This window comes from Plecotus auritus, assembly GCF_963455305.1.
Source record: "Plecotus auritus genome assembly, chromosome: 7".
NCBI classification, from domain to species: Eukaryota; Metazoa; Chordata; class Mammalia; order Chiroptera; family Vespertilionidae; genus Plecotus; species Plecotus auritus.
The window spans coordinates 61,342,498-61,365,290 of record NC_137774.1 but is presented as its reverse complement, the minus strand read 5'-3'; the positions used below and the strand labels follow the sequence as shown (position 1 = coordinate 61,365,290).

The following is a 22,793-nucleotide window of genomic DNA, read 5'->3' as shown; positions in this document are numbered from 1 at the left end:
CGGACTGAAGGGTCCCAGGTTCGATTTCGGTCCAGGACATGTGCCTTAGTTGCGGGCACATCCCCAGTAGGGGGTGTGCAGGAGGCACCTGATTGATGTTTCTCTCTCATCGATGTTTCTAACTCTCTCTCCCTCTCCTTTCCTCTCTGTAAAAAATCAATAAAATATATTTTAAAAAAAACCTGACTGTATTGCTAATCTGAGAAATGTTAAGTACTCACTTAAACCTAAAATTTAAGGTTCTAAGAGTTAAAAATTCTAAGAGGAAAAAATTGTATGGTTTTAGTAACAGAAGGCATGAGGTATAAAGATGCATTTTTGAAAGAAAAAGGAAATTAAGTTGTCCTACAGCTAAATGAACAAGGAGATTTATGAAAAGGAGATTTAAGTTGTTCTAAAGCTAAATGAATAAGGAGATTTGTGAAGAGAAATCTTAAAAGGAAATTATAGGTAATCTGAATAATTTAATTAGAAAGTGAATCTAAAGTAAGCTAATACAGAATTTGTTTATTCCTTTTCCAATATGTTTAAAGGGAAAAAGTTTTTCCTGTATTTGCTTAGTGTGGGAACCATGCCAGAGACACCAGATAGTCCAGGCAATGCAGAGTGTGAAAGGCCTTGTTGATAGCATGCTGGATGATTAAGGCCACTCTGAACATGGGAATCTTTAAAAAAAAAAAAAAAAAAAATATATATATATATATATATATATATATATATATATATATATATATTTATTTCAGATAGCAAGGGAGAGGGAGAGATAGAAACATCAATGAGAGGGAGTTACTGATGGGCTGCCTCCTGCATGCCCCCTACTGGGGATTGAGCCCACAACCCTAGCATGTGCCCTTGACTGGAATCGAACCTGGGACTCTTCAGTCCCCAGGCTGATGCTCTATCCACTGAGCCAAACCAGCTAGGGCTGAACATGGGAATCTTAATCAGAATGTCCAAGGATTACACAGCTGGAAGGCCACAGCAATCTCATGGTACACTGTGCCCTTCTATAACTCCAATGATTGATGGCACTGTTGGCCAGAGAGTCGAGTGGAGAACTCCGGTGCCTCACATCGGCAGTGAGTCTAGGGGCAGTGTGCGGCTGCTCAGATATTAGTTGTGGGCACAGAGGCTGATGCTGCTTTGTAGGAAAGATGTAGGTGTGTGGCTGCCTGTATGGACTGTTGTGAACTGTTGTACCTGATGGTGATATGGCCACTGGCTTCCACAATAAAGACTCATTCTTTTTTTTTTTTTTTAATATATTTTTATTGATTTCAGAGAGGAAGGGAGAGGGAGAGATAGATAGAAACATCAATGATGAGAGAGAATTACTGATCTGCTGCCTCCTGCATGCCCCCTCCTGGGGATTAAGCCTACAACCCGAGCATGTGCCCTTGATCGGAATCAAACCTGGGACCTTTCAGTCCACAGGCCAACGCTCTATCCACTGAGCCAAACCAGCTAGGGCAAAACTCATTCTTATACACCCACAACTTCTCCTGGCTTCTCCATCTAAGACTAGGCATCCAAGAAGGTCCGCCAATTAGCTAGAATTGGCTTTAGGTCATTCCAATAGGCCCCAGACCCAACAGTTACTGTAGCGGGCAGGGTTTGAGAAGGAACCTGCCCCCATACTTGGCATAGTCATTAGTAGGATTCAGAAGAATATTTAGAACTCAGAGCAGCTGTGCTCTTGCTGCTCTGACACCTAAGAAGCTAAAGTTCTATAAATTATTGAAATAATTATACATTGTGTTATTTTAATCAGGTACTTACTTTTAAAAAGTGATCTTAATTGTGGGAACTAGTTTTGCTAGCCTATGTTTGTGTTTAATACCCTTTTGTCACTTTGAAAGACTAAATATCTAATACTGTTTCATTATAATAATGATGATGATTATTTTATCTTTTGGTAAAATGTTTGACAACTTTCCCAGAGTTTTAATTTTAAGAAACTTTTTTTTTTTTTAAAGCTAGAATTGGCTTTAGGTCATTCCAATAGGCCCTGGAATTCCTCAAGAATTTGCTTTCTCTCTTTATGAAGGAAAATTTTATACTTAAGATACATGGGAAGCTTTGTCAAATAAAGAAATAACTATATTCTATTTATATATGCATATTAAAATAGATTCTGATATGCTTTCAGTTATAACTGATTGTTAGTTATAATATTGTGGAATATTGTGTTTTGCAGAAAGGACAAGATTCCATGTCATTTGCATTATAATCAATCAATATCCGTGTCATTTTGAATTTCTTCTTGTCATTTAGAGACAGTTGCTGTTTTATTATAGTGCGTTTGGAAAAATGTTACATCTTCTGAGGGATCTATGGAAAGGACTCTGACATTTTCAGATCACCCCCTTCAAACTGGATGAAAATTATCAGAACTCTACAGAGTATCTGAATTTACAGAAATATTGGCAGGAAAAATCAGGAGAAACAAGTTGACTATGGGACTGAATGAACTGAAAATAATTATATAGTTTTGTAACTTTTGTTGAAAGTATTGCTGATTCTTGAACTTTTTTCCAGATATAAGGAAACATTTTTAAAGCAATTTGGTAAATTATATTTTTCTCCCTACCTTATCCCTCTGGAATTTGGCAATTCTTAATGAATGAGTCATGGCAAAACATTTCTTTGCATGAATTCAATAAGATCAGTTTCCAGTTATGGTTTTTATTAAGAAGGGCTTTGGAATGTCATGTCTAACATGCATGGACTCTGGTTCTCACCAGAAAGCTTTAAGGAATGATGCTAACAAGAGCCCCTTGGAGATAAGCCTGGTACCTTGCTTGGGCACGTGGTTCATGTCAGTCTTTCCAGGTAAGGAACAAAGGTTACTTTCCTAAGAGATGGCAAGGAAGGAACCTCAAGACATCATTGGGGACTTCAACTTGAGAAATTCACCCAAGTATACAGAGGTATTGCAGGAAAACCTAGCAGCAGCCAGGTGGCTCAGGTTCTTTGCCCTGTGGGGCTAATTGAAGCTTGATCATGAGATTCCAGCAAAGTGTGTGTATGTATGTATATGTGTGTGTGTGTGTGTGTGTGTGTGTGTGTATTTAAAGCCTAGCTGATGAACTGTTATTCTTATTGTGTTCATGCAAACTATCAGACCAAATTGCAACTAGACTTACTACAGTAAATAAATTGGTATTAATTTGGCTTTTTAATAAAAATGAGGGTGATTTTAGGAGGAATTATTAAAATTGAAATGTTTTTTTCCTTCCACCAGACCATTTGCCATAATTCTTGCTGTTCTAATTTTTGCCCAGTAGTACTAAATTTTATAACACAGTTTGTCTCTACCAGGTTACAAGCCCTACTCATATTTAGAGAATACCACTTCTAGACACCATGCCACCTCCTTCCATGCCCAGGCCTCGTCGTCCCTCTGACAGACAACAAGGATCTCTTAGCTCTTAGAGAAACCTCCACCCCTCCTCAGCATGAAGCAGTTTCAGAAGAGACTCTATGCCCCTTTTCCATGAAAGAATTCAGAGACAAGATCTTTGAGGGATGTGGTAGGCAGTTAGACAGACATAAGCAGAGCAAGGACGATGGGCCAACCGGAGGAGAAATGGACAGGACACTGAGATGTGCTTCTCACCACTCCAACTACTCTGAAGCTGGCAATGGAGGAACTTATATGGAATGGACCTTTACATTTCACCTGGTAGGAGTTGGGACACATTGCTAATATACAGAATTAATCTACTTATTTTAGGGAGAAAGTCCTAGATGCGGGCCTTTATTCATTGGGACCCACTGTCTAGGAAAAGGATGCAGGAATATTTTCTCTAAAGGTTGCTGCAGTAATTTCCTGTGGTGAATGTCTCACTTTTGCTGGGTGTTCTAGTTTTTCTTTAAATATCTAATAACTACAATATGAATGATTCTCATAATTTCACCCTCCCTTATAGTAATGGACATACTAAGCTGCCAGCCGGCTGGTTTCTGATATGTGCTGTGACTGTTTACTCATATATCCCTGCCTACAGCACTGGGGGCCTTGTTCCTTAGGACGACTGACTGTCTATGCCCCCAAAACATCACAGGGTCCGAACTAAGAGACCTTCTCATGGCCGTGGCAGCAGACTGCAACGACCATCTCCCCTGGTAGCCCTGCTATGGTGTTGACCTTTTTTGTTATGCTGTAGTGGCAGGCTCCCTTAATGCAGAAGTGACTCTGCTGGCTTGTGGTTGGTAAAGGCTCTGAATGACACTTCCAGGGCCATACATGGGCTGAATCAAGAGCTGAGCCAGGCCAGGGAGGCAGTTCTAGAGAATCAGGCAGCAATAGATTTGCTGTTGCAGCAAAACTGAGATTGTGAGGAATTTAAAGGAATGTGCTGCTTTAATCTTTCTGACAATTCTCAATTAATAGAAGACAACATTCAACAAATTAGGGAAAACCATCTCCAAGGTAAAACAACAGGAAGGGTTTTTTGGAATTGACTTATCCAACCTAACTTCCTGGCTACCCAACCTGTCTGGGTTGCAGGAATTCTTTTTAGTTTTTCTCCTGTTTATTTTTTGTAATCTGATGCTGTATTCAATGTCTTCCTCTTTTGAGATTCTACATTCATGTATTCCATCCCGAAGAACTACTTTCAAGGCAGAAGCAAATGCAGTCCAGCAGGATGAGATTTTTTCATCTAAAACTAATCTCATAGACACGAGATGATAGAAACAGCAGTGGGGAAATGACAGGGGCAGAAATAGAATGTTGGGAACCAGCTAGATTTGTAAGATATATTAATCCTGCTCTTTTAACTGTGATTGTTTTTTTCTGATTAAAGAAGGCACATTCTAACCTGGCTGGCAGCCACACTCAGGACCTGGGAGCTCACCTGGAAATGCAGCCCACCCTCCCCATTTGGAGCTGCCTATTACATGGGAAGATTAACAACTTTGCTACAGAAACCAGAGGCGCCAGCCCTTTGAAGCCCCCAGCCCTCTGCCTCCCTGTAAACTGCCCATATGGCATACCCGTTGCCTACTTCCCCATGTCATCTTTGTCCTTCTACCCAATATAAGCAGCCGGCTTATGGTGGGGGCAGAGCAGATGATTGTGGATGATCTGCTGCTCTCCCACACTGCCAGCAGGATTGGAATAAACGCTCATATGATTCAACCCTGTCCCTGCTTAATTGGCTCAAGTAGTGAGAGGCAGCCCGGACCCACTGATTGTCCGATTACATTACCACTAAACCTTATCTTCCCGCACATGCGTCCCTGGAATGCCTTCCTTGTGACTGTGCAAGAGCCTCATTTCCACTAGCAACATCTTCACACCCACCACCTGCAGACTGCTGCTCTCTTCCAGAGCAGCACCTTGGGCTGCTGCCTACCTGGGTGAGAAGTGTGGGTGGGATGTGTGTGTGTCTTGGCTACTGATCTCAGTGTGTGCTGTGGTTGAACCCTTCACTGTGGCCCTGAGAGGGAGAAAAGGAAGTGGGGGCAGTAATTTCTCTCCAAGCATGTGAGTTGGGGATGGAGCAACAGGCACAATGCCAGCCTTTTTGGTCGATGTTCTTAAGAAGCTATAGTTGGTGAACATCCAAGAGTGAGATATCTACTTCTTCTTCCCCCAGCTGGAAATTTCACCTGCATGCCACCAGCACAAGCCTGTGTTGGCTACTATTAGACCAGATCTTTGGAAACAGCCCTGAGGACTCCTGAAGGTGAGCCTGCACTGGCAGCTTCGCTTCCCAGTCACCTACAGAGACCAGGGCCCAGGTTTGGGTAACTGGCCCAGGCTGGACTCTTTGAAATAGCTATTGCTGCTAAGGTCCCCATAGAAAACAGCTCCTTTCCCGCCACATGTTACTTACAGAGACCTCAGAGGTCTTTTCTTTAAAAAAAAAAAAATTTTTTTTTAATTGATTTCAGAGAGGAAAGTCTTTTCTACGCCAGACTTTATACCAAGCAGTAGCTTGAATGAAGTCCTGTCTTCCTCTGGCAGCCCTGTGAGGAGGCCACTGTTGTCACTCCCATATTACAGATGGGATAACCAAGGCACAGGTGAATTAGATAATGCAGTCACAGAGCCCAAGAGCGATAGGGGTGGCTGAGGTCTGACTCCAGCCATCCAGAGCTCTCAGTTTCTCTGTTTTGGGCATGCTGGAGAGAGCAGAGCAGCTGGGCGCCTGTGCTGGGCTGGGCTTCCCAGGGAACAAGGTTGGGGAAGAGAGGAAGGACCGGGAGGGAGTCTTGAGACCAAGTCCAGTTCGCAGAGACTGCCGTGGAGAGAGTGCTAGAAGCTCATCCTGCAAGGGAAATGACTCAGAGGTGGGGTTCCTCAACTGTCTGTGCTAACGAGGCGTGAGCTGCTCTTTGTAAGACACGCCCTTTGCATCTGCTATAGACAAAGCCAGGAGCCCGCACATAAGGGGCCAGGGCCCTCCGTGCCGCGGACTCACCGCGAGGTCGCGTAGGAATTCTTCTCTCCGAGGGCCCCCGCCGAGGGCGGACGCGTCCATGAGGAGACCCACGCTGGCCCCCTGGATGAGGCCAAACGCCTAAAACCAAAGAGGGCGACGGGATGAGTGCGGGCTCCGCAGCCGAGGCCCTTGCGGGGCGGCTCCGCGAGGACCGGCTAACCCTCCCCGCCTCGGCGAGCAGCAGAGCAGCAGCGCAGGCCCTTTCGGAGGAAAAGCAACGCCAGTCCTGGCTCCGCCGCTGCCCGGGCGCCCTCCGGGCTCTGTCGCGCGGCCGGGCCTGCAGGAGCGCGTCCTTGGGGGAGACCAGGCCTGACCACGCACCGCACCCGCGTCTCACCCTCCTCCCGCAGTCCCCGTGTCACACCCTCCCAGTCCCCGTGTCACACCCCCTCCCATCCCTCAGTCCCCGTGTCACACCCTCCTCCCTCAGTCCCCGTGTCACACCCCCTCCCATCCCTCAGTCCCCGTGTCACACCCTCCTCCCTCAGTCCCCGTGTCACACCCTCCTCCCTCAGTCCCCGTGTCACACCCGCTCTCTCAGTCCCCGTGTCACACCCCCTCCCGCAGTCCCCGTGTCACACCCGCTCTCTCAGTCCCCGTGTCACACCCCCCTCCCTCAGTCCCCGTGTCACACCCCCTCCCGCAGTCCCCGTGTCACACCCCCTCCCGCAGTCCCCGTGTCACACCCCCTCCCTCAGTCCCCGTGTCACACCCGCTCCCTCAGTCCCCGTGTCACACCCGCTCCCTCAGTCCCCGTGTCACACCCGCTCCCGCAGTCCCCGTGTCACACCCCCTCCCGCAGTCCCCGTGTCACACCCCCTCCCATCCCTCAGTCCCCGTGTCACACCCTCCTCCCTCAGTCCCCGTGTCACACCCTCCTCCCGCAGTCCCCGTGTCACACCCCCTCCCGCAGTCCCCGTGTCACACCCCCTCCCGCAGTCCCCGTGTCACACCCGCTCTCTCAGTCCCCGTGTCACACCCCCCTCCCTCAGTCCCCGTGTCACACCCCCTCCCGCAGTCCCCGTGTCACACCCCCTCCCGCAGTCCCCGTGTCACACCCCCTCCCGCAGTCCCCGTTTCACACCCCCCTCCCGCAGTCCCCGTGTCACACCCCCCTCCCGCAGTCCCCGTGTCACACCCCCTCCCGCAGTCCCCGTGTCACACCCCCCTCCCGCAGTCCCCGTGTCACACCCCCCTCCCGCAGTCCCCGTGTCACACCCCCCTCCCGCAGTCCCCGTGTCACACCCCCCTCCCGCAGTTCCCGTGTCACACCTCCCTCCCGCAATCCCCGTGTCACACCCTCCCAGTCCCTGTGTCACACCCTCCTCCCTCAGTCCCTGTGTCACACCCGCCACCTTTGTGTACCATCTGCCTCTCTCAGTCCATGAGGTTTGGGGGGTTACCCCTCTCCCCTGCTCCCCCGTCCCCTGGTTTTCCCTAGGAATGAGCACTAGCTCCAGGCCTAGCCAGTTGGGGTGTCTCAGTCCCTGGGAGGGATTGGTCGGCCCTGGCCTAGCGAGTCAAGCCCAGGGCAGGAGGGTGGACTGGGAAGGCAGGGGAGGCCTATGGGCTCGTCACTAGCTGGTGGGCGTCTCCCCAAACCTGGGAACAGCCTCCTGAGAATAAAAACACCGAGAAGAGCAGAACCTGGAGGCGAGGGGCGGCGTGGTTGGAGCCTGGACACAGATGTGTGGCGTTTCATTTATGTGGGCAGGCATTTCTTTTGTAGCTGAAGACAGTTCCAGCCGGAAGTCTACGAGGGGCACTTGAAAGGGCTCTAACCTACAGAGGGAATGGGTGTGAGGGGCAACACGTAAGCCCCACCCTGTTACCTTTCTGCTGCTTTCCGAGAGCCACTGAATTCTCTGTTGATAGAGTCCAATCATCCTGTCAAAACACCAGAAAGAGCCATCGCCCGAGGTCAGCTGTCAGCGAGCGACACCACCTCCATGGAAGGAGAGTTGGGTGGGTGGCTTTGTCATGTGTCTAAGGGGTGGAGACTACGAGGCAAGATGCAGCAGAGAAAGTGAGGGTATTCCCTAGCTGCTGCTGCTCCTCACACCCTGTCCTCTCAGCGAGACTCTGTCCTCCCAGAGTACTGACGAGCACTTAGCCTCCAAACACGCAGCAACCCATCCCAGCGGCTGGAGACCCACAGGTCACAGATGCTCAACTTAAAGACTCCGTCACTGGAATTTAACTGATTTGCCCTCATTGGAGGCTCAATGGTGGGATTTGGGGGCCTAAAGAAGGGCATGGAAGGCTTTGGGTGTGAGACCCTGGGGCCGTGGGTGGTGTGTGGTTTTCAGGGACCCCGAGTATACACAGGGCCAAGGTGGGGAGCTCTCAGAGAGGCACACTTGCTGGCAACCCCGCCCACCGTCTTCTAGCTGAGTGGCCTGGCAGCTTTGGTCACCACTCCAGCCTATTGCATCATCTCCAACGTGAAGATGATACCAGGACTCCATTCAAGTCAATTTCCCAAAAGTCAACTTGGAAAATGAAAGCCAATCCCTTGAAATTTCCCAATGACCAATGGACTGAATAGACTCGAACATTGCTTCAAATGCTGTTTACAATGAAAACCAACCAACCAAAATGGTCTTTAAAACCTGTTTAAACCCTCCAACTCCATAAAAATTGCTACGAAAGTTATAGTCCAAATGTTTTGATAAACTTGACAAATTTGTCATTTAGCCGCTGACTTTTAGTTAACTTTAGAGTAACACAATATTTTAAGCTGTGGGACTGAATAAAATAATGCATGCAGCCCTTGGGAGAATTCCTGGCACATGAGTGAATGTGAGCAATTGATGATTATCCTCGCTTTGCAGGAAACCTCAGGATAACAGGAACCCGGCGCAGAGCCCGGATGGAGTGGTCTGTGCTGCCCCCCTGGCCTGCAGGGGTCCTGCCACTGCGACATCACTTAGGAAAGTCTGAACCCAGTCCTCGGTCACTGAGAGGGTCCCTCTGAGCCATGACACAGCAGATGAAGCTGGGTTTATGTGTCTATCCAAAGGGAGCATCAATCTTAGGAGGCTGAGGAAAACTGAGATGGGCCAACCTCTTTATTTGAGAAAAACCGAAACTGGAGCTAGACGTGGGAAGAGACCTGCCCCAAGTCCCACAAGAGACTGCCGTTTGGCAGATGCGGGGGCGGGGCGGGGGGGGCGCGCTCGGGACACACACTCACTCGGAGAGCTTCGACTCCAACTGGCGGGCGGCCTGGGCGGAAAAGTGCATGTTCTTCGTGGCGCTGCTGCCCTCCTCCCTGCAGAGCAAAGCCTGGTGAAGGGCGCCCTGGGGCCCGGCCAGGTGTCACTGTGGTGCGGGTGGGGGCTGCAGACTTACAGCACAGGTGTGCCCTGGCTGACCAGGTCGGCCAAGGTGAGCTTCTCAAACTCTAAACTGTGAGCCGAAAGCCAAGCTCTCGAGTCATCCTCCACTGAAGGCTGGGCCTCAGCTCCCTGCAGCCTCTGTGAGAGGGAAGCCAGAGTCAAACAACGAAACCGTGGAAGAGGGCCAGGCTGCGGGTGCTGGTCCCCGGTCCTGACAGGTCCTGCGGAGAACAGTCTGTGCAGGGCGCGCCTGCTGAGGGATGCTGGGCCAGCGCCCGGCAGCGCCCGCCCGCTCCCCTCCTTCTCCTCGCCCCTCATTGTGGCTGGACCCTGAGGGGCCACTCTCACCACGGCCTGCCTGGGGGGCTGAGTGTGACACCCCAGCCAGACCCCAGGTGACCACAGAACTATGGCCCATGACCTCTGAGCAGCTGGCCCGGAATGCCTGGACTTGGTCAATGGCGCCAGCATTCCCACTTTTTGTCCCGTTTCCAGCTCAGGACCACGAGAAAGTCACACAGGCTCGCCAACCAAGCACACGATGCCTGCACCCCCTGCCCGCGGCTCCCTTTGGGCGACAGCTTTAGGGGAAGAACCTTCTAGCCGACACGGGAGTCTGCCTGAGAAGGGCCACCCACCTTACATTACCTAGTGACACCTGTGACCTTTCAGGTGCGAAGCTCCCATGGGGGCGGGCCTTGGTGGTGGAGCTGAAGCCCTTCACGGTGAGTCAGCTCTGGTGATGCTTTCTGGGTGCCAGCGGCAGGCGAGCTACCCCGGGCTGAGCTGCCCTGGCTGTCCCGCTTCGGGAGGCTACATTCCTTCCCTTCCCAGGGGTGCTTGTGAGCCCCACTATGAACCAGACACTATTCCTGGTGCTAGAGCTACAAGGAACAAGGTGCTAAAACAAGATGTAGCCCTAGCCGGTGTTGCTCAGTGGATAGAGCTTCGGCCTGCTGACCAAAGGGTCCTGGGTTTGACTCCAGTCAAGGGCATGTACCTTGGATGCAGGCTCCTCCTCGCCTGGGTCCTGGTTAGGGGGCATGCAGGAGGCAATCAATTGATGTGTTTCTCTCACATTGATATTTCTCTGTCTTTCCCTCTCCCTTCTACTCTCTCTTAAATATCAATGAAAAAATATCGAGTGAGGAATTTAAAAAATAAAATAAAACAAGATGGAAATGTCCTCGCCTTCTAGTAGCTTACATTCTAGTGTGTGTGGATGGACAGTAAGGAAGAACAAAGTCAGTGAACATAATTTCAGAAAGGAACAGTTCCATTAAGAAGACGGAGCAGGGAAATGTAATAGAAAAGGACTAGGGTGGAGATGGAGGGTCGCTTTAGCCTCTGGGCCAGGATTTGAAGTTAAGATGAGCCAGACCTATGCTTGGAGCACACGTTCCCTTCAGAGGCATGAGGGCGAGAGGTCAGAGGGTCTGAAGAACAGAAAGGTGCCCACTATGGTTGGAGTGGAGTACGTACAGGGCAGCATGACAAGAAGAGGCTGGGAAGGCATGCCAGGCCTGTGCCAGGCAGGGATTTTGCAAGAGCTTCCAGCACAATCACTGCTGTCCATGTGATGGATTGCTTAAATGTTGCTAGAGTTGCCACGACTCACTTAGGGTACAGAATGGCATCATTTGCTAACTTCCTTTTGAAACAGAGAGAAAGCAGGCCTCAAGCACAAAACTTAAGACACAATACTATCTTCCACAGTGAGGGAAACCGCCCCAGCAGCTGATGACTGCAGAATGGGCTTGAGCACCATTTAACCCACTGGCACCCCAGCCTAGACTCAAAGATGACTTCACCTGCTCCTGGGCACCTGCTTGAACCCTAAGTGGGTTCCGCCTTGGCTTGAATACACATGGCTCTCATGGCAGCAGCGAGTGGTGGCCAGGGTGGAGGTGACCTGCTATGGCTGACTAAGCTGCACTGCAGAGGACAGAGGGCACGGGAAGAGGAAGAGGGTGGAGGGAGAGTGGCTGTTTGATATTTCAAGTCCACTTGCTTATGACTCAAAGGAAGTTCTGATCTAAGAGGGAAGCTGTTTACATTGTAGGAGCTGCGATGGATGCTGTCATTGGTAAGCAGTAGCTCAGCTGATGGCGGGCACTGCTGGGCCTATGGGTAAGAGCGTGGGGAAGCAGCTACAGCTAGAGGACATTTATCCTTCAAATACCAGACTTCGTGAGGATGCATCGAGAGTGTTCGGCCTGGACAAGAGGACGCTTTGCTCATTACATAGCCCTCCAAAGACCTCGGGCATTAGCTCCTGCCATGGTAAGATGACTCTTTACCAGAGGGGAAAATCCATGCAGCAGCCCCAAGAAGGAAATGAGCTTGCCCACCAGCACAGTGCCATCACACCCTAGTAACATGCTCTAATAACAGGAAACTTTCTCTTTGCCCTCGCAGCAGGACATCAGCTCTTCTGAGAACCCACTCATCAGCTTGGAGGGTGCACCCCCACTGAATTTGGACTTTTATTTCCCTTACATTCCTCTTGCCTGAAACAATTGTAACTTCATTCAAAGTATGTTATTTCTTTACTAGAGGCCCGATGCACAAAATTATGCAAGAGTAGGCCTTCCTTCCCCCAGCTTCCCTCTGGCACCTGGGACCCGGGCTTCCCACTGGTCACCAGTAGGCACCTGGGACCCAGGCTTCCCTCACAGCCCCGGCTTCATCCAGAAGGACGTCTGGTCTAATTAGCATATTATGCTTTTATTATTATAGATTGGTTTATTAAGAGACTAGAGGCTTGCACCCTCTTGCAATCCGGGACCTCTCAGGGGATGTCGGACCGCCTGTTTCAGCCCAATTCCCACAGGCCAGGCCAAGGGACCCCTAGTCTTGTATGCATATAAGATCTTTGGTTAATCTCTTCCCATCCTCCCTCCTCCCCTTTCCCTCTGAGATTCATTAGTCTGTTCCATGTTTCCATGCCTTTACATTGAGCATCTGCCCCTCAGTGGTCAGTGCACGTCATAGCTACTGGTCAAACGGTCAAACAGTTGCTTAGGCTTTTATATATATAGATATTATTTGTTGCTATTGACTTGTGGAACTGTTATAATTCCCTCACTGAACCTGTGTTAAGTGCATTACTGGCAAAGACAATCTGTTTCTTAACATCAATTTGCTGCCCAAACAATGGGTTCCCACTTCCTAGCTTTGCGGTGCTGAGCAAGTCTCTTTCTTCACCATTAAAATGAGCATGGTGAGGCTATGGTACAGAACACGTGCTTATGCAAAAATAGTTCTCAGTAACAGTAGAAAGTAACCATAAAAGGAAGACAATGACAGTATAAAGCTATTACACATTCCAGCAACGTAGTATTGTGTCTTAAGTTTTGTGCCTGAGGCCTGCTTTCTCTCTGTTTCAAAAGGAAATTAGCAAATGTTAAAGAAGTGTGAAAAGTACTGGTAATTAAAGCAAACACTTAAATAGCACTTATTATGTGTCAAACACTTTCTAAGCAGGGATTCAAATGGAATAGAATAGCTCAAGTCATGATGTAACCATAATACATTATCTTTAAACTAGCACCAAACTGTGACTACCTCATTAAGAATTGAGAGAGGGGGGACTGAAAAGATAACTTTCTCATTATGTGATTTTATGCTAATTAATGTCCTGCCCTTGAACAACATCGCCTAAAACCATCCTCCTTTCCCACACTTAGGAAAGCACTGCCACTCCTCATCTGAACACTAGATGGCGCCCTTCTCCTCTTTCAGGACTCATCCATCTCTGGCCTAGGACACTGAGCATAGCAGAAGCAATTCCCCTTCCATTTCACGTGCATTTGAAATGATCCATCATGTTTTGGACACTGATTTTGTATTATTGATACTTGAAGGTTAGATTAAAAACGGTGGCAGAGTAAGTGAAAGCTACACTGACACTCTTCCAGGACCAAACTGGAAATACAACTAAAACAGAAAAAAAGAACCCTGAAAAATCAACTGAAGGCTGGCTGTAGAGAACCCTGATAACCAAGGACTGAAAGTGGAGACTGCATAGTCTGGTAGGAAGTGCAGAGACGTGGAAGGGGTGGATGGGTTCCCACAGACAGCAGCTGAAAGTCTGGAGGAATATCTTAGCTGTGGGGGGTACCCACTGAGAACTCTGGGGTCTAAACCCCAATCTGGGCCCCCAGCCCAGAGCACCAGAACTGAGAAAGGTGCCCACAGAACATATGGCTGAGAGAAGCAGCAGGCTTGCTGTTTGTCAGCCAGAGATGGCTGAAAATGCAGGCACCCTCTTAAAGGGCCAATGCACAAAATTTCGTGTGCAGCCACTTACCTTGGGCTCTGGAAGAGGGAGGATAGAGGGGGCTGGAACTGTATGAGGAGAGTCCAGGGCTGGAGGCTCAGGGGTTGGAGCTTGGAGGGCAGCTATCACAGTTTTGTATGCTGAGTCATTCCCTCATGCTGCAGAGGTTATTTTTCTCTGCAGACCTTAGCTACCCAGGTGGTTTATGCCTGGGGGAAGGCAGTTGCCCCACCCTGTTAGAAGACCTCTTGTCCCACCCTGTAGTCAATAGCCTGAAAAGGTGGATCTCTGGAGGCTTTGAGTCTTTGCCTGATCCACTTCTGGGCCTGGGGCTGGCAAAGCAGACCCTGATGCACATCTTGGTCCTTTCCAAAGGCACCCAGTCCAAGCAGAGGGAGTCACAAGTTGAGGATTGTTAATAGCTCCAAACAGGGTACTAAAGGCTAGTCACCAACAGCATCTGACATTGTCCTACACTACAGATTGGGAGTTGTAGCAGATCCACCTAATACATAGACACAAACACAAATAGGCAGCCAAAATAGGGAGATTAAAAAAATGAGCCCAAAATGAAATAACAAGAGAATTCTCCAGAAGGAGAGCTAAACAAAATGGAGATAAGAAATTTATCATACATAGAGTTCAGAATAATCAGGGCAAAGATGCTTAACAGAATGAGAAAAAATACAGTAACTATGAAAAAAGAACGGTTGAAAATAAAGAATGACATAGCACTAATAAAGAACAGGTTGGCCTTAGCCAGTTTGGCTCCAGGGATATAGCATCAGCCTACAGACCAAAGGATCCTGGGTTTGGTTCTGGTCAAGGTCACATACCATGGTTGCAGTCTCCTCCCTGGCCTGGGCCCTGGTTGGGCTTGTGCAAGAGGCAACCAATCAATGTGCTTCTCTCATTCTCTCACAGCAATGTTTCTCTCTATCTCTCTCCCATTCTCCCTAAAAAAAAAAATCAATGGAAACATATCCTTGGGTGAGGATTAACAAAAACAAACGAACAAAATACATTGGAAGGAATACACAGCAGATTAGGGGAGGCTGAGGATTGGATCAGTGAATTAGAAGACAGAGCAGAAAAAAACACTCAGAGAACCAAAATGAAAAAAATATTTAAAAAACAGGACAGCTTAAGGGAGCTGTGGGACAACATGAAACAAAAATTCTTGCATAACAGGAGTGCTAGAAGGAGAAGAAAGTGAGAAAGGGATAGAGAATATTTTTGAAGAAATAATGGCAGAAAACTTCTCTAACTTGGTGAAAGAAAAAGTCATACAAGTTCAGAGGCAAAGAGAGTTCTAAGCAAGAAGATCCCAAACAGGCCCACATTCAGAAACATCATAATTAAAATGGCATAAATTAAACACAAAGAGATAATGTTAAAGGCAGCAAGAGAAAAGTAATTGGTCACCTACAAAGGAGCTCCCATAAGGCTGATACCTGATTTTTTCATTAGAAACTCCACAGGCCAGAAGGAAATGGCATGAAGTATTCAAGGCAATGAAAATTAATCTATACTAATAAAAGGGTATTATGCTAATTAGATCTGGTCGACCGAACATCTTCCAGCCATCCTACCTTCCTTCTGGACAAAGCCACGGTGGTGGGGGCCGAGGAAGAGGCAGTTAGGGGTGATCAGGCCAGCAGGGGAGGGCAATTAGGGGCAATCAGGCTGGCAAGGGAGGGCAGTTAGGGGCGATCAAGCAGGCAGGCAGGTGAGCGGTTAGGAGCCAGTGGTCCCGGATTGCAAGAGGGATGTCCCCCAAGGGGTCCCAGATTGGAGAGGTGCAGGCTGGGCTGAAGGCCACCCCCCCATGCACAAATTTTGTGCACCAGGCCTCTAGTCTACATATATAAAAACCCAGCGACCATTACAGCAGAACGACCAGAACAACTGGTGGCTATGAGACGCACTGTGGCCGCCAACCAGCCTGATCTGGGCTGGATCACCCCCAACACCGATCAGGGCAGGGCCAGCCAGCCAACCAACCGCCTTGCCTGGCAGAAATTTGGGGTCCAGGGACCTTGGAGGTGCTCGGTCTCAGGCAGCTGCAAGGGCAAAGCTCTCCTTTGGTGGAAGTGGATCCAGGACCAGGGCGCCAGAGTTGGGGATGGGATGGGGAAGCTTTCCTGGTAGCCACAGCTGTCCCCGCGGGCCACACACAGCACCCAGACATCTGGCCCCAGTTGGAGCAGTGGCAGAAATAGGAGTTGCGGGGCGCAGGCAACAAAGGAGCCAGGAGGTGCAAGGCCCGACCTGGGCTCTTTCCCTGCCCACTGGGCCCAGCAGCACCAGCAGGTGGGCCATGGTGTGCAGCGAGGTGCTGGACTGCCAACTGGAGAGGAAGGGAGCCAGGAGGGCAAGGCCCCGCACCAGACAGAGCCCCGAGCGGCATGGGCGGGGCTAGAGCTGGAAACCCCCGGGGAGTGGGCGGGGCTGCATCCCTGTGCCTTTTCAGCCTTGGCCTTGGAATTCTGCAGGCAACCAGTATAGCCAACCCTGCTTTAAGAGAGAGAACGTGGTGGAAAGTGGCAAGGCCACAGGAGGGATGGGAAATGTTGTGGCCATCTTCAGGAAACACAGCTGCCACGGTCTTCAGTAACTATGAGCAGATAATCTTTGGTCTCCGTTCTACAGAAGAGGAAGCTGACACTCAAAGAAGGGAGCCTTCCGCAGCACCTCACCCACTTCTCAGACCTGACCCTATGCAGCTTTGTTTTTATTGAAAGTAGAGGATCCAAAATGTTTTTAGATCTTTGCTATTTTAGGCAGGAAAGAATTTAGCACAGGGAATTGGTGCTTGGGAAATTATCAGAAAGCTGGAGGAGTGGATATTAGGCTGGTCCCCCAGGAAAGACTCCCTGCCCAGTGGGAGGAGCTGCCCCCTTAGCCACAACTGAATTCTAGGACACTCTGGCACAGCTCTGACCTGGGGACCAGGAAACTGCTGCCTCTGCAAGTGCCCTCCAGCTTCCACAAAACAGGTCACTGGGCACTGCCTCTGCCACAACTGCCTGTGAACAGCCTGGATTCCACTGCAGAAAACCTCCACATTTGTGCAAACATGATCACCAGCAGCAAACAGCCCAAACTGTGGGAAGATGCCTCTGCCCCACTTCTGCCGTCAAAATATTGTGCAAGCGCATCCAATCGGCAGAAAGGAATTCATGTCCAGAAACCTAGCTGCAAAGGAGTTTGGGCAATTTCAGACTTTAATCTAGAAGTGAGATCTTTCCAATGCACCTTGTGCCTGGTATTGATAAAAATGGGGCCTGGCTGGTGGGGCTCAGTGGTTGAGCATCCATCTATGAACCAGGAGGTCATGATATGATTCCTGGTCAGATTTCAGGCTTGATCCTCAGTAGGGGTGTACAGGAGGCAGCTGATCAATGATTCTCATCATTGATGTTTCTATCTATGTCTTCCTCTCCCTTCCTCTGAAATGAATAAATATTTTTAAATGGCATCATGCTGTATATATGTGTTATAACGAGTTTTTCACTTCATAGATCACTAATGTCTTTCCTGATGAAACCATACTTAGAGAACATTATTTATTTATCACTCATTTTAATTGATCTCAGAGGAAGAAGGGAGAGAGAGAGAAACATTGCTCCATTGTTTCCTGCACTCACTGGACTGGGTATTGAATCTGAAACCTGGGCATGTGCCCTGACTGCCAATCAATCCACCACTTTCTGGTGTATGGGACGATGCTGGTACCCTGACCCCAAATTCCAGCCTCCAGAACTGTGAGAAAAATAGATTTCTGTTGTTTAAGCCACACAAATTTATGGTATTTTGTTATGGCTGTCTGAGCTGACTAATCCTATATAATAAAAGCCCAGTGACCGAATGGCAGAACGACTGGAATGACCAGAACAACTGTGACCCCTCGCCTCAGCTGGCCCCGCCCCAAATCGGCCCCCATCGGGGCGGGCCAAATGGACCCCACCAGTGCACGAATTTGTGCACTGGGCCTCTAGTATTATTATATCCAGCAAGGCTATCATTCAAAATAGGTGGTGAAATAAAGAGCTTTCCAGACAAAAAAGTCTAAAAGAGTTTATCACCATCAAACCAGCACTTCAAGAAATGATAAATGGACTGCTGTAATGAGAAGAAGAAAAAGAGAGAGAAACATAGGCATACAGAATTAAAATGCCAATAAATAAGTACCTATCAATAATAACCTTAAATGTAAATAGATTAAATGCTTCAATCAAAAGACACAGGGTAGCTGAACTGATACAAAAACATGACCTAATTATATGCTGTCTACAAGAGACCCACCTCAGAACAAAAGACTCACACAGGATGAAAGTGAAGGGATGGAAAAAATTTTCCATGCCAATAGAAAGAAAAAATAGCTGGAGTAGCAATATTCATATCTGACAAAATAGACTTCATAGCCAAGACCGGTTTGGCTCAGTGGATAGAGCGTCAGCCTGCGGACTGAAAGGTCCCAGGTTCGATTCTGGTCAGGGGCACGTAACTTGGTTGCAGGCACATCCTCAGTAGGAGGTGTGCAAGAGGCAGCTGATCGATGTTTCTCTCTCATCAATGTTTCTAACTCTCTATCCCTCTTCCTTCCTCTCTGTAGAAAATCAATAAAATATATTTAAAAAAAAAATAGACTTCATAATGAAGGCCATCACAAGAGACAACAAAGGTCACTACATAATACTAAAGGGATCAATCCAGCAAGAGGATATAACCCTGGTAAACATATATGCATCCAATATAGGAGCACCAAAATATATATTTAAAGACTTCTGGAGGAGTTTAAGGAAGAGATCGACAGCAATACAGTCATAATAGGGGACTTTAACACCCCTGCTGACTTAACTGAAGAGATCTTCCAGACAAAAAAATTAATAAGGAAAAAGTGACTCTAAATGACACCCTGGTTCAGATGGATTTAGTTGACATTTATAGAACATTTAACCCCAAAGCTGCAGAATATACATTCTTCTCAAGTTGACATGGGTCATTCTCAAAGATACACCACATGTTAGGATACAAAACAAGTCTCTACAAGTTCAAGAAGACTGAAATCATATCAAGCATCTTCTCAGATTACAATGGAATGAAATTAAAAATCAAGTAAATAAAAACACCCCAAAACATTCAAACACATGGAGGCTAAATAGCATGTTATTAAACAATGGATGAGTTGCCAATGAGATCAAGAAAGAAATAAAAACTTCCTGGAAACAAATTAAAGTGAACATACAACAAACCAAAATCTCTGGGACACAACTAAAGCAGTCCTGAGAGAGAAGTTCATAGCACTACAGGCCTACCTCAAAAATAAGAAAAATTATTAATTAACTATCCAACCCTACAACTTAAAGAATTAGAAAGAGAACAGCAAGAAAAGCCCAGAGTAAGTAGAAAGAAGAAAATAATAAATATTAGAGCAGAAATAAATTGATTGGCAGGAGGCAGCTGATCAATGATTCTCTCTCATCATTGATGTTTCTATCTCTCTCTCCCTCTCACTTCCTCTCTGAAATCAATATAAAGTGTATTTTATAAATTTTAAAAACCCACTGAAACCCAGAGCTGATCTTTTAAACTATAAACAAGATTGATGAACTATTAGCCAGACTCTCAAGAAACAAAGGGACATGACCCAAATAAATAAAATCAGAAACGAAAGCAGAGAAATAACAACTGACACCACAGAAATACAAAGGATTGTAAGAAAATACTATAAATAACTATATGCCAACAAGCTGGACAATGTGGATGAAATGGACAAATTCCTAGAAAAACAATCTCCCAAAACAGAATCAGGAAGAATCAGAAAACCTGAATAGGCCTATAACTGCTGATGAAATTGAAGCACTAATGAAAAACAACAACCCAGCAAACAAAAGCCCTGGTTCAGATGGCTTCACAGGGGAGTTTTACCAAATATTCAAAGAAGAACCAATACCTATACTTCTCAAATTATTCCAAAATATCCAAGAGGAAGGAACACTTCCAACTTCTTTTTATGAGGCCAGCATTATCATAATACAAAATCAGAAAAAGACACTACAAAGAAAGAAAACTACAGGCCAATATTCCTGATGAACATGGACACTAAAATCCTCAACAACATATTAGCAAATCGGATCCAGCAATATATTAAAAAGATCATACACCATGACCAAGTGGGCTTTATTCTAGGGAGGCAAGGCTGGTACAATGTCCGCAAATAAATAATTGTGATATATCATATAAATTAAAAGATAAAAACCACATGATCATATTAACAGATGTAGAAAAAGCATTTGACAAAATCCAGCACCCTTTTAGATAAAAACTCTCAGCAAACTGAGAATAGAGGGATCATACCTCAACATAATAAAGGCCATATATGACAAACCTACAGCAAACATCATAATCAATGGGAAAAAACTAAAACCATTTCCCCTAGCCCTGGCTGGTTTGGCTCAGTGGATAGAGCATTGGCCTGCAGACTGAAGGGTCTTGGGTTCAGTTCTGGTCAAGGGCACATGCCCACGTTGTGGGCTTGATCCCCAGTAGGAGCCATGCAGGAGGCAGCCAATCAGTGATTCTCTCTCATCATTGATGTTTCTAGCTCTCTCTCCCTCTCCTTTACTCTCTGAAATTAATAAAAATGTGTAAAAACTTAAAAACACACACACGTAAAACCATTTCCCCTAAGAATAGGAACAAGACAAGGATGTCCGCTTACACCACTCTTATTCAACACTAGAGGCCCAGTGCATGAAATTCGTGGACGGGGTTGGGATGTGTGTCCCTCAGCTTGGCCTGCACCCTCTTCAATCTGGGACCCGTAGAGGGATCGGGCCTAAACCAGCAGTTGGACATCCATCTCACAATCCGGGACTGCTGGCTCCTAACTGCTTGCCTGCCTGCCTGCCTGATTGCCCCTAACCTCTTCTGCTTGCTAGCCTGATCGCCCTCTAACTGCTCCCCTGCTGGCCTGATCACCCCCAACTGCACTCCCCTGCAGGCCTGGTCCCCCACAACTACCCTCCCCTGATGGCCTGATCTTGCCTTCAACTGCCCTCCCCTGCTAGCCTGGTCGCCCCCAACTACCCTCCCCTGCCAGCCATCTTGTGGCAGCCATCTTGTGGTGGTCATCTTGTGACAACGTGAGGTTGGCCATCTTGTGACGACATGAGGGCAGCCATCTTGTGGTGGCCATCTTGTGACGACATCGTGTGACACCACCTAGGCTTTTATTATATAGGATAGTATTGGAAGTCCTAGCCACAGCAATCAGAAAAAAAGAAGAGATAAAAGGCATCCAAATTGGAAAGGAGGAAGTGAAATTGTCAGTGGATGGAACGTTGGCCTGCAGACTAAAGGGTCTCGGGTTTGATTCTAGCCAAGAGCATATGCCTGGGTTGTGGGCTCGATCCCCAATGGGGGCATGTGGGAGGCAGCTGGTCAGTGATTCTCTCTCATGTTTCTATCTCTCTCTCCCTCTTCCTTCCTCTCTGAAATCAATAAAAATCCTATATAATAAAAGGCTAATATGCAAATTGACCGAACGACTAGTCACTAAGACATGCACTGACCACCAGGGGACAAACGCTCAATGCAGAAGTTGCCCCCTGGTGGTCAGTGCACTCCCACAGGGGGAGCACTGTTCAACCAGAAGCTGGGCTCATGGCTGGCGAGTGCAGCGGTGGTGGTGGGAACCTCTTCTGCCTCCACCTCCATGGCAGCGCTAAGGATGTCCAACTGATGGCTTAGGCCCTGTGGGGAGTGGGCTTAAGCCATCAATCAGACATCTCCCGAGGGCTCCTGGACTGTGAGAGGGCACAGGTTAGGCTGAGGGACCCCCCGAGTGCATGAATCTGGTGCACCGGGCCTCTAATATATATATAAATTACATGACACCCAAAATACTCCATCAGGAAACTACCAGACTTAAAAAATAAATTTGGCAAGGTAGCTGGGTACAAAATCAATATCCAGAAATCGATGGCATTTTTATACACCAATAATGAACTCTCAGAAAGAGAAACTAAAAAAAAACAATCCCATTTACCACTGCAACAACAACAAAAATAAGATACCTAGTAATAAACTTAACCAAGGAGGTAAAAGATGGATACTTGTAAAATGACAGGACAATGAAAAGAAAAAGAGGAAGATACAAACAAATGGAAGCATATACCATGTCCATGTTCATGGATTGGAAGAATTAATATCATTAAGATGTCTATACTACCCAAAGCAATCTATAGATTCAATACAATCCCTATTAAAATACCAATGGCATACTTCACAGAGCTAGGACAAATACTCCAAAAATTTATATGAAACCATAAAAAGACCACAAATACCTGAAGCAATCTTGAGAAAGAAGAACAAAGTAAGAGGGATCACAATACCGGATATCAAACTATACTACAAAGCCATTATAACAAAAACAGCCTGTTACTGGCACAAGAACATGCACATAGACCAGAACAGAGACCACAGAAATTGATCCACACCATTATGGTCAATTAATATTTGACAAAGGAGGCAAGAACATACAATGGAGTCAAGACAGTCTCTTCAACAAATGGTGTTGAGAAAACTGGACAGACAGATGCAAGAAGATGAAACTAGCCCACCAACTAATACCATATATAAGAATAAACTCAAGATGAATAAAAGGTTTAAATGTAAGGCATGAAACCATAAACATCATAGAGGAGA

The 22,793-nt window shown here is 47.3% G+C and overlaps 1 protein-coding gene across 5 annotated transcripts in view; it reads right to left on the bottom strand.

Annotated features, from left to right (window-relative positions):
• VWA3A (von Willebrand factor A domain containing 3A) overlaps positions 1 to 22,793 on the bottom strand; it is an 80,062-nt gene that overhangs the window by 43,110 nt on the left and 14,159 nt on the right. For all 5 annotated transcript variants that reach the window (XM_080680732.1, XM_080680733.1, XM_080680736.1 and 2 more), the window contains exons 3-6: positions 9,810 to 9,934; positions 9,652 to 9,729; positions 8,288 to 8,342; positions 6,435 to 6,533 (exon numbers count right to left, since the gene is read on the bottom strand). In XM_080680732.1, coding sequence (XP_080536858.1) covers positions 6,435 to 6,533; positions 8,288 to 8,342; positions 9,652 to 9,729; positions 9,810 to 9,934 — 357 coding nt within the window. The remainder of the gene's footprint in view (positions 1 to 6,434; positions 6,534 to 8,287; positions 8,343 to 9,651; positions 9,730 to 9,809; positions 9,935 to 22,793) is intronic.